Source organism: Thamnophis sirtalis, unplaced genomic scaffold (genome assembly GCF_051295495.1).
Source record: "Thamnophis sirtalis isolate CommonGarterSnake01/CBP01778 unplaced genomic scaffold, rThaSir2_p1.2 scaffold_9, whole genome shotgun sequence".
Lineage (NCBI taxonomy): Eukaryota > Metazoa > Chordata > Lepidosauria > Squamata > Natricidae > Thamnophis > Thamnophis sirtalis.
The window spans coordinates 31,841,336-31,853,902 of record NW_028261389.1 but is presented as its reverse complement, the minus strand read 5'-3'; the positions used below and the strand labels follow the sequence as shown (position 1 = coordinate 31,853,902).

Genomic DNA, 12,567 nt, shown 5'->3' with positions numbered 1-12,567 from the left:
CGCATATACCGCTTCACAGTGCATTATAGCCCTCTCTAAGTGGTTTACAGAGTCAGCATATTGCCCCCAACAATCTGATCCTCATTTTACCAACCTCGGAAGGATGGAATGCAAAATAGGGTAGGCAGTGTTGTGCAAAGAAGAGCATTACTTACATCATATTGCTGAGGGAAGTTGCGGATAGAAGGCAGGGGTCGAACGGATACCCACTTTTTTTTTGCTTTGGACATCACTAGCAAGACACGGCGCTCCTTGGTCCAACTGGAGGAAGCATGTAAAAAAATAATCGAGCAGAAAACAAATGCTATAAAAACTTTACATCACTATAATGGAACATTGAAAATGATCATTTTTACTAAGTTCAGCTTTCATGGCAACCAAGGAAGGGTCGAAACAGCTGAACCATAACCATAACCCCACCAAGGAAAAAGCTAGGACGATGGGGTGTGCACTTTTCATCAAAGTTAACTAAGAAACAAAACGGCAGCAGCACATAAGCAGCAGGATATCTAGTTATGAATATTTCTAGACTGCATTAAAAAATAAAACTGATAAGTTATTTCAATATAAGATGCCAAAATAATCGCAGGAAGAGGTTCTACATCACAGAACCTCATCACAGGGAGAGGAGAAAACAGACTAGGAAAAGGTACCTACCAATGATGCGCTTTGGCACTACAATATTTGAGATCTTTGTCTGGTTCCACAACTTGTCCATTTCTCCAACATTGGCCACACACAAATTTCATCTGGAGGTCAAAAGTATTGAAAATGGGAGTTCTGACAGATGCCTAAAATCAGGAAGGTGGAGAAAACAAAGTTAACAGAGAAATTTGGGTTCTAAGATATATTCTTTTATGAAAAAGCACACAACAAAACATGGCTATAAAAACATCCAGAATCCTTGTTGCTAATTTCCCATCATCCCCAAATGAGAAGTGTGCTTAATAGACAAAATGCTCTTTGCATCAGTAGCATTTCCTGACAGAGGTCTCTCTTTATGTTCCACTGAACAATGGAAATTGAGGACTATTTCCAGTGGGATTTCAGGATGGCAACATTTCATCTAGAAGTGTATTACTGAATGCCAGCTTTCTTCAATCTCCCATCCTCCATACATGCTGAGACTTAGTTCTAGAATTCCCTAATCAATAGTGCAGCTGGGAGTTCTAGGGATTATGGTTCATATCTCAAAAGTGCAATTGAGAAAAACTCGTCATAAGGCTGACCTTGTCTGGTTTTAGAACATAAGCATTGTTGGTACAAGAATGGACAGCCTCTTGTTACACTAGGATTTGGAGGACTGCTTATTTCTTACTGTTTCTTCCCTTGAGATTTGGTAAAGTGGGCATACTTCAGGGTCCCGGATACTGTCGTCTGGTGCAGGGGTCTCCAACCTTGGCCACTTTAAGACTTGTGGACCAACTCCCAGAGTTCCTCAATCAGCTTTGCTTTGATGACCGAGGAACTCTGGGAGTTGGTCCACAAGTCTTAAAGTGGCCAATGTTGTTGACTCCTGGTCTGGTGGACTTAGGAGGCAGGTTTTTTCTGTTAGGGTTCTTACTATCCAGAATGACACTATCCCTTCCCTCCAAGATCTGGATGGTTCCCAATCTGAACACATTCAGGAAGCTCTCAGGCCCTGGGATTCATTTAGGGTGGGGCCCCAGTTGGATGGATTTTTATTTACTTGCTTGTCTTCAGGCTGTTTATGAATTTTTATTTTATTTTTAGATGATAAGCTACAGTCATCAGTAGTTGGATGGCCTTCAAATTGCAGTATCAATAAATAATTTTACTACAAATTTGTATTTTATCATTATTAGTCTTTTGACTTTTACTTTTAATATTAATCTAGTCAACTTTTGTTTTATTATTTGTATTAACAATGTTAATATAATTGACATAGCCTTTGTGCCTTGAAACTGCCTAGGATCTGCCTATGAAAATATGCTTTAAATAGTGCTTTGAATGGTTTATTTATTTATTTAGCGTATGGCACATGTTAGCCAGTGATCACTGAGGTTGCTGGCTGCCTCTGTGAAAGGCATTACTTTGGGCGGTGTTATCTTTACTCCCGGGACGCCTGACTGCCAGTAGGCAATTGGGGGAGGCTCATTTCTTGTTGGTTTATTCGTTCATGGGAAACAAGCCGCCCAGCTGTCGACTGGCTCTTTCAAGAACTTGATACAACATCAACTGAACAGGAGCTTTAAAGTAAGCAGTCTTTGCTTTGCACAATGTCACCTTTTACCCGATAAAACTGTGTTTATACATGAGAAGAAGATTTAAGTATGAAGACATTTAGTGGACATGATTGCATTTGTAAAAACAAGACACAGCAGACTGACTAACGTCATAACAATGTTACCTAGAAATTAGAAGTTGCTAAGTGTGCGCTAGATTAATTGAGCCCAAAAGGCATCAGGGAACAGCAGCATCTTGCGGAGGCCAAGAGTACATTGTAAGTTAGTAATTAAACTGTACCAAGTACAGGATTAAAAGGTCTGTCTCAGCAAAGTCTGGATTTGTTATTCCAAATAAGGCAAGAAGCACACTTCAAAGAACGGGTAGAACATGGAGCTTAGTGATATAGCACACTACTATGAAGTGATGCTGTTTTCTTTTCATTCATCTATGTTTCTTTACATCCCACTCCCAGTTTGCTTTCTTTTCATCCAAAAGATCCTGAGTTTTATGGTCAAATACATATTACATTTGTATTATTTTTGCTCCTTTGATCCCCCCCCCCAATATTTTATACTATTCTTGCAAATCTTAATTTCCCCATAGCATGCTGTTACCACTTTCTTATAGCCCCGTGTTCTTAATTATGCAATATACATGAAAACTGTTAACTCAAATTTGAATCAAGTAAGATTCAAAATGATTCTTAACTGCAGCCTTAGCAATGCAGACATTATAATACCGACAAAATAGATCATTGGTCTAGTACTAATGTAAGTCAGCTTTCTAGAGATATGGGATGTGGCAGCTTTATTTAGATATAAGCACATATAAAGTTGTTGTAATGTTCTCCTGCCTTTGTTTTAGCCGATCTCCATCAGAATTTGCCAATGTACTCCTGCTGATGACAATTTTCAAATACGCTTAATTCTCAATGCACAACAACTAAGACCTGCACATGACTAGTAGTTGGAGGGAAGCTAACCACAAGGAACATTTGTTGAAAGTGCATCCAGAAATTCTTTCCAGAATTAACCCAGCTTTTGAAAGCATGCATTGTGTGCTGCTACCTCAGATAAAAAGGAGAAAAAGCAGAGTTGGCCAAGACAAGCTTTTTCTCTCACTCCAATTCCGAAGACAACTTTTTCAAGACCTTTTGGAAGAACACATTCCCACACACTAGATAAGGACAGGGCACTCCCTACTAGGGATCAGAAAGTACTTGAAACCTGACTGGGTTCCAGGTCTGTAATTAATGTATTTCTGTTTTTGCCAGGCGGCTATTGGGTTTTGTATCATTTTTACATTGTTTTAGTTCATGCTTTCTCTGTAGTTTTAGATTTTATCTGTGTTTATGGATGGGAAGGGAAATCCGAGGTGCGTATATTCAGAGTAGAGTCCATGGAAATTGGGCAGCTACGTATAATAAATTTAAATCAACAAACTTGCTGCTTTTGTAAGCCATACACATTTATCCGGAATTCCATCACATGATGAAAAGAGCGGCAGCTGCCCTTCTGACTACAAAGGAGTGAGCATTATTTTTCAAGCACTGAATACCAGTGTGTAATTTTACACAACTGCATGGTTGCCAGAAATCTACTGTGAGATTGTGGTGATACTGAAATCTCACATTTCTTTTGATATCCGGAAAAATTTCTTGAGAACATTGTCATGAAGTCTGGCCACCAACATATCATTAATTTGGGTCTCCACAGTTCCTATGTGTTATATGCAGATACCACATTGCTGGTTTTTCATTCAGAGTAATGCTGATGACAGTTCCAGAATTGGAACCAACATTGTATCATGCCTTACTTATAGAGTAGATCCATTTTATATCTCTTGCATTGTTGTAACAATCTGGACCATAATTGTACCATCTACCCCACTCCCCATTAACAATCCATTATTCTTGACGCTTTAGCATGAACACCTTCAGTACATGTAATGGTTATCCATGTAACACTTAGTATGATAGCAAAATATCACAATGACATCTTTCTTGCTCCATGAATTCCTGCAAATTCTTGGCCTAGCAAGGTCATTCCAGCCATCTTTTACAGTTTAAAGATGCTTTCTCTCTGTATATTTACTTTGTGAAGTCTCAGCCTTTTTCCCATCCCTTTTTGGTTTCTTATCTTATGTTGCTTTATCTTATCTTATGTTGCCTTCAGACTGCCATGTAGATATAACCATGACATACATGAGGCACCCATGCAGTAAGAAGAATGTAGTACATACACAGTTCCCCGCTTTTCTACCCTACATTTTTAAAAAATGTTTAAAAATGTAACTTTCCCACAAGAAAAGGAATTATGCAGGATTATTTTTTATTTGATTCAACTTGCTTAAGCAGATATAAATGTAGATGGCAATGCAGGCCAAACAGGGTGCCTTGCTTTGGGTGGGCTATTACAGCACTCATTTTAGTCCAAAGTCTACAAAATTCTTGTTGACTCTTTTCATGTCTGTTCTTTGGTTTTACGTCAGCTGCATCAAATGTCTTATGTTCATCCATGCTTTCTCAAAAAGTTTAGGTATGATGGTGCAAAGTAGTGCCTTAAGCAGCTGCAAAGTATGAAAATCTGCTCTGCACTACTAGAGTTGCATCAAGTCACAATCTATAAAATATATAAAATATTGGTCAAGTCATAACATGCCTTCCTGAACTGAAAATGATAAAAGAAATTAGAGATACATATGATGAATTCTATTTTGCAGTAGGATACATTATAGAAAGAAGAGACTCACTGCTTTATCCAAGATAAATCTACAATTATGATTATTGCAAAAAGATTGGAAGCCACTTCTTTGTATGTTTTTTCTTTTCTATTTTTCTTTTCTTTTCTATTTTTCTTTTTGCATTTTAGCTTTCCCTTTTATTTCTTTTATTTTTTATTTCTTATTCTATTTTAGTTTGTATTAATTTTATTCTTGCTTTTAAAACTTCCAATAAAATTATATTTTAAAAAGAAATTAAAAACAGCTAGATGATAAAGAAAAATGCCAAGAATTAAGTGTTCTAATTCAAAAATAGTTTTAATTCAATTCCAGGATTGGGCACCTTTTATTAACTAACCAGGCATTTTTTTAGCACTCCAAAATGCCCCCAAGTAAGAGCATCAGATTATAATCACTAGGCAATGCTTTAAAATTAAAGGTTTGATTTTCAAGTAATAACTTACAAATTAATATATTCCCCCTTCAGTAACTCTAAACATCTAAGAATCAATCTATCATCATCATCATCATCATCATCATCATCATCATCATCATCATCATCATCATCATCATCATCATCATCCACCAGTTTAAATTAACGTGTGTGACTATCAAAATGCTGTTTTTAAGATATGAAATCTTGAGATTTTGTTTTCAAACATTTTTCTTCTGTAAATTTTTTGAAATATCATTTTTAATTAAAAAACAATGAAAGATGAAGATGCTGCATCTAAGAATTTCAAGCATCAGCCTGACAGATTATTTATGTAGCATGAATGAAACCAAGACCAGCAGGGGGACAGGAACTTTAGGAAGAAAATGTCTTAAAGGACATAGTTATAGTTTCAAGAGAACAGACTCGTTTTCATGGTATAAAAGAAACTTCAAGGCAGACATAGCTTTGTTCTACAAAACCGCCTTCCAACATCAGTCATCTCAGTTGGCTGCTTGCTCTACCTAACATGATAGATTAATCATGGCTTAATCTAGAAGAAGAAATTCAACTTCCCTCTGTCAAAATGTTCAGGGTAAAAAAAAAACCATGTATGGACATCAGCCTTAAATATCTATAGCATTCTTTAGATACCACCTCAGCTGTATCATTCATATATTTGTATCTAGCAGACTAAAGGCCCATCCATATTTATGCAATGGCAGGTCCCTTATGTCTCATGGCATTTACTAATAACTCCATTTAAGGCTGGAGCCTTAGACATAATGACTTCAATAGCGATTTGATAGATCAGATGTCAAATAGAATCTTTCATATAAGCACTTCTCTCCTCTCACTTGAGTTACTTGCTAAGCTATCTGTGAAGATGGTTCAGAATTTTAGTCAATTCAAAAGAGACTCAATCTGTTATGGGATTTCTTGCTACAATTGTTTCATCCTAAAAATTCTTTGTCAGCCCTACTGGTTATCATTCCATTTCCACATCAGATTCAAACAGTGATGACTGTTAAAACTCTTGATTGGCTTGGAGCCAGATTACATAAAATATTTTTTTTTGTTCCAGTGCTCTTACTTGAATAGCTCCAAAGGGAAAGGACTTCTCAGTTGGAACACCTTTCCTTACCTCTTTTGGGCACCACATATAAACACTACTCTTCTCTGAGACACTTTAGATTGTGATAGTTTAATTTTAAGCTTCCACTAGAATAATGGCTTTTACATAAGCTTCTTATATTTTTTATTTCCTGACTATTTTATTCATTTAAAACTTTAACTTCTCTAAACTATTCGTGCAATTCTGCTTTTTAAAGGGATTAAAGTAAAACTAGATAGGTTACCATATTGTTGTTTGCTTTGCCAGCATGTGCCTCCATTTGGTGCCAATACTTTTTAGATTCTTGAACAATATCTTCATGAGTCATTCCTAGGATGACAAAAGTAGCTTCAGAGATTTAACGGATTATTATAACATAGTTAAAACTCTTTCATTGCTTTGTTCTATCGGCAAGCATTTCTGTGATGCTCCTTTTCTTGTATTTAATCAGAATCCACTATATATTTGCAAAAATTGGAGAACATGACACTTCATAGTAACAAAATGTTCATAAGCGTACATAAGAGGTTGTATAATATATCTTCCAGCTAAAATTTAAAAATAAACTTTTAGTATTGGAATTATTGCCCTTAGCTGGATGAGCATTGTAACTGGATGAGCATTGTCTCGCTATAGTAAAGGATTCTAACCAATTCCCCAAGCACGTTCTACAATGTTTTACAGAAGACACAAATTAGTCAAGGATTATACTCATTATCACTTATAACAATTGTTCTAATAAGGACCTACTACTTTTATGTGCAAATTCAAGAAGTGAAGTAGAGTCTACCTTCTCTTTCAATACATACACAAACTCATTCAAAGCTACTATCTAGAACTGTTGATTTCTATATCCAGAGAGGACTGGATGGAATACTAAAGATTTGCATTCTTCCATTCAATAATGGCCAAAATATTGTGTGTTGAAGACTACAAACAGAGGTGAGGAAAAGGATTCTGTTAATACCTGTGCTTATTCATTTCAGCACAATTGTTGCAAAAGTGTTATTCCAAGGCACACAAGCCAAATGTGCAAAAGGCACGCCTATTCTCAGCCTTCCCTTTTGATCCCCAGTTATTCCCATCAGAGACCTAATTTAGAGCAAAACCTTTTTGCAAAGTTTGTAATATTCATAACTAAGACTCCCCCAAATCATTCCCATTATATAATTGCGCATGTAGGACATTAATTAAGATTGCCCCACTGGACCCAATCAGTTTTGTTAGAAGACACATGCAGTTCTATAACCAAGAGTATTGTACATATAATTTTTTTAAAAATCATTTGTTTCGTCTTTCTTCAATTTCTGGATGACATTCTCATTCTCAGAGAAACAGTGCACACATTGAAGCCTGAAACTAACTTCCCTGCAGTCCTCTGGACAGTGCCAGCCAAGTGACTACTCACCAGAATACTGCTGCAGCAGCCAAATTTTAAGCTCTATAAAGCTATGAGCAAAATGGCAACTATCTTCACGCAAGCAGCCATAACGCACTTCATGTCTGCAGACATCAAACTGAAAATGTTCCTGAAATTGTCGGATTTTAGAGTATTTTAGAGAGGTGGAACGAACAATGTGAACCAGACACCTGCAAAAAAAGAGAGATTCTTTCATACTAATCCTCACTAAAAAGCCAATTACTAAGAACAAAGGTAGAGCTGAGACAAAACCGCCATTTTTCAGCTTGCAACTTCCACTCATCAGTACTGAGGGTGGGGATAGTGATGGATGAGTAGGTTAGTTCAATCTTAATAACTATCAGCATCCCATTTTCCAGATGCTGGGAATTGACTCTTGTTGTCTAGGCCATCTCTACAGAAATAAGTTCCTTGTATGCATCTTTAAATTGGGTTATATTATGATTGGTATTAGCATAACTGATCCTTGTACACTAGTAACAATATTTGCATTATTAATACAAAGGAAAAAAGATTTTTATATATTGGCCCGGTGCCTCTCAACTCCACCCTCAACCGTAGAATTGCTGGTTTTTGTTTCAATAATATTGTATATCAAGAATTGTTTTTTAGAGTTGCTGTTGGTTTTATTACCTTAAACATAATTACAATTTAAATCACAAATTATTTGTTTCAGGGTACTAGAAAATGGATTGTGAAAAAATACACTGGAAGCAAATGAAATATATCTTAATAAATTAGTAAGATCCTTAAGGAATAGTAGCCCCTTGGAAACAGCATTTAGTGTAATGATTAAAATAGGCATAGCTGTATGGAGCTACTTCAAATTACCAGCTAGTAATGAGAACACTCAACATAACCATTGAATAATGTCTGTGGGATCAGGAATGAGTAATCTTTTCAACATTCCTACAAAATAGCATAACACCGTTCTTTTTATAGAAGAAATATAATTGTGACTTTGTGGCTCAGCTTCCCTTTAATAAACAGTTACATATTACCATGTTTCGCCCAAAATATGAACCTGTCCTGAAACTAACGCCTTGCCATATTTTTCGCGTAGGCAAAAATATAAGCCTACCCCCGAAAATAAGCCCCCTGGACAAAAATATAAGCCCACCCCCCAAAAATAAGCCCCCTGCACTTGATGGTTGTGGGCCAGCTGCCGGACAGAGAGTCTTCCGGACAGAGAGTCTTCCAGCAGCCAGCCCACAACCATAGAGCGCACTCCTAGAGCGGCCGCTGCTGGAAGACTCAGCAGCCCAGTTTTGGAGTTTGAAAGCTGGAGAAGAAGTTATGCTTGGAGCACCGCAGCGGTGGCTGGGCCAGGGTATGGTGAGGCTGGGAGGCATGCTTGCTGAGGGCGGAACAGGTGTTTGCACAACCCCCTTCTCCAGCTGGGCAGAGCTCGATGCACTGACCTAGGGGGTATCCCAAATGTGCCACGCCGCAGGAGCTGGGGAGCAGGCAGAGCACGCTCGCAAGGGAGCAGCTGCCCGGCAACCCCAAAATAATAAGCCCTCCCCTATAATAAGCCCAAGGACATATTTCGTGGATCAAAAGAAAATAAGACCCTGTCTTATTTTGGGGGAAACACGGTACTGGCTGAAGACAGGTCCAACCTACTTACTTATTATCATAAAAACTATGTTTTGCAGCTAGGTTGGAGCACACTGCTGGAGAGTCCTTGATCCCTTTGCTGATTATTCGAGGTTTGCTATCGAAGCAGATCTGAAAACATAAATATGTATATATATATAAGTAACAGTTTAGGCTTTTTTACTCTGCACACTTATATAAAAGGCAATGATATTTTTCTCAATATACTTCCATTATTGCCTACAAGAATATACATTTCCCTCCAATTCTTGATTATAGATTATATTACATAACAAAACTGACACTTGGGGGCTCTAGTTCAGATCAGAGACGTGAAAGAAGTCCTTCTTGTCATTGACCTTAGATTCTGCTCAGTATCTCCAAGAGATGTCTACCTTCTGCTTGAACGACTCCAGAAGGGAATTTCATCACTTCTCTCAGTAACTAGTTTCACTGACAAACTGCTTTTAATATTATGAAGCTTTTTTAAGTCAGAATTTGCTTTTCCATCATTTTACTCTATTATTTTATATTTGAATTCTAGGATAACTTAAACATGTCTTCACCTTTTTGTAGGTAACCTCCTTTAAGATATGTGAAGAGCACCACTTCAGCCCTTTCCCACATTTTTTCTCTCAAGGCTAAACATTCTGAATTATTTCTATCTCTCTTCATATGTCTTAGTCTTTAGTTCTTTCTCACAGCTGCTGTCTGAACCTCTCCTATTTTAAAATGCAATGACTAGAAATATCATAACACATGAGGTAAGGTTTGATGAATACCGAATAGCAGAACAATTTATTAGTTTGGAAATTGGGACTTCAGGAACTTTTCAAAAGTACCATTACTAATCCAAGAATCCTCTTTTTATAGTGATACATTTTTTATTTTCTAAGGAAAATACTTATTTATTTATTAGACTTATATACCGCTTCATAGGGCTTTCAGCCCTCTCTAAGCGGTTTACAATTTTTTTTAGCAAACTGAGTCAGCAACTTGCCCCCACAGTCCGGGTCCTCGTTTCACCCACCTCGGAAGGATGGAAGGCTGAGTCGACCTTGAGCCGGTGAGATTTGAACCGCTGAACTGCAGATCACAGTCAGCTAAAGTGGCCTGCAGTACTGCACCCTAATCAGAGCCGAGGTGGTGCAGTGGTTAAGGTGCAGTACTGCAGGCTACTTCAGCTCATTGTTATCTGCAGTTCAGCGGTTCTAATCTCACCGGCTCAAGGTTGATTCAGCCTTCCATCCTTCCGAGGTGGGTGAAATGAGGACCCAGACTGTGGGGGCGATATGCTGACTCTGTAAACTGCTTAGAGAGGGCTGAAAGCCCTATGAAGCGGTATATAAGTCTAACTGCTATTGCTATTGCTATTCTACCAAATATCATTATTTTCAATCAATTTATCTATTATTTTGATTGTTATTCCTATCTTCTCAGTATTAGCTATGTCTTTTCTAATTCTGTGTCATCTGCAAACATGATAGCTCAAACAGCTTCACAATTAAAAAAAAAAAAACCAGGTCTTCTGCAGCCAAATATAACACTCAATCTCAAGGCCTCATTCATTTGGGATTTAGTAATTATGTTTAGTGTGTTGTGAGAATACAGCTATATCACGTAGTGTGTTTTTCCAGCCAGTCCGGTTTATTCAGCAAGTTGTAACTTATTTCAATACATGAACTACTTAATCGTTCTCTGCCCAGTCACTTGAAAAACAAATACATGCTTGTTTCATGTGCAAGCTAAAAAATTCTTCAACTCTGATTGCTTTTCTAGGCTGACCATAAACTTTTATGGAATGAAATAACGTCACTCATTCTCACATAATCATTTTCTGTTCATAGCTCAATTGAAATGTGACAGTGAGTGAGCTTATGATGATTACTTTCAAAACCCAAATATCCAAAGCTGGCATTGGGCAGTTTTCTTATGATGTAATCCAATAAGCAACAAGTAAAGGCACAGCGGACAATACCACAAAAATACAATCTTGTATGTTTGCACTGCCTATTTCATACCTCACAAAGAAAAGTGAATATGCCCTGGTGTTCTTTCAGGATCTTGGTAATAGTCAGGTTACCTCGCTTGATCCCACCCAATGGATCAAACAAGAGGTCACGATTAAGTCTTCCCTTTCGCTCCTCTGTCCACACATCGATCTCCTCCTGGTGGTACGCGAAGGTGCAGTTATCCCCGTACTTACAATCCTGCTTGTTAAGCATATCTACAAAGCAACAAACATCAGACCACCATACATGGAGTGGAGGCTAGAATCAAAACTAAGGTTTTTTGCTACCCCTTATACTGTTTCCTTCTCTCCCTCCCCAAGCTTCACAAATTGATAAAGAGAAACTGAAAAGTTCATTAAAGGAGACACTAATGAAATTTACTGAAGATATTACTATAGATAGTCCTCGACTTACGATCACAAATGAGCCCAGAATTTCTATTGTTAAGCAAGACAGTTAAGTGAGTTTTGCCACATTTTACAACCTTTCTTGTCATAGTTGTTAAGTGAATCACTGCAGTTGTTAAGTTATTAACAAGGTTCTTAAGTGAATCTGGCTTCCCCATTGACTTTGCTTGATCATCTGACAAGGGGAATGCTTCAAGTCATAAGTTTGTAAAACGGTCATGTCCCTTTTTTCAATGCCATTGTAACTTTGGACAGTCACTAAACAAATGGTTGTAAGTCGAGGTCCACTTGTATTCAGCTCCTCTCGACTACGCAAGAACGGATTTAATGGTAACACAGCCTACCCTACACTGAGACACACTAATTGGCTGCCTCAGGCAACTGTATGTTGACATTTGCTAGATTTCATATCACAGCAGTAAACCTTTGTTCTCCTGGAACTCAATCTTGCATTCCAAAGCTGCTAACAACTGCTAACAGCAGAAGCTGACTTCACCCATGTAGAGAAGCTGCTTTACTGCAAACAAGAAATATGTTTTAAACAAATAGAAGATCTGTACTGTAGAACTATTGTATTTTTAGGAGTATAAGACGCACCCTTTCCCTCAAAAAAGAGGCTGAAAATCTGGGTGCGTCTTATACACTGAATACAGCATTTTTGGCCTCCCCAA

The 12,567-nt window shown here is 37.6% G+C and overlaps 1 protein-coding gene across 3 annotated transcripts in view; it reads right to left on the bottom strand.

Annotated features, from left to right (window-relative positions):
* The window catches only part of ZC3H7B (zinc finger CCCH-type containing 7B), a 57,425-nt gene that overhangs the window by 15,808 nt on the left and 29,050 nt on the right, over positions 1 to 12,567 (bottom strand). For all 3 annotated transcript variants that reach the window (XM_087723219.1, XM_087723221.1, XM_087723220.1), the window contains exons 14-19: positions 11,499 to 11,704; positions 9,509 to 9,609; positions 7,867 to 8,048; positions 6,703 to 6,788; positions 658 to 791; positions 156 to 261 (exon numbers count right to left, since the gene is read on the bottom strand). In XM_087723219.1, the coding sequence (XP_087579345.1) occupies positions 156 to 261; positions 658 to 791; positions 6,703 to 6,788; positions 7,867 to 8,048; positions 9,509 to 9,609; positions 11,499 to 11,704 (815 nt within the window). The remainder of the gene's footprint in view (positions 1 to 155; positions 262 to 657; positions 792 to 6,702; positions 6,789 to 7,866; positions 8,049 to 9,508; positions 9,610 to 11,498; positions 11,705 to 12,567) is intronic.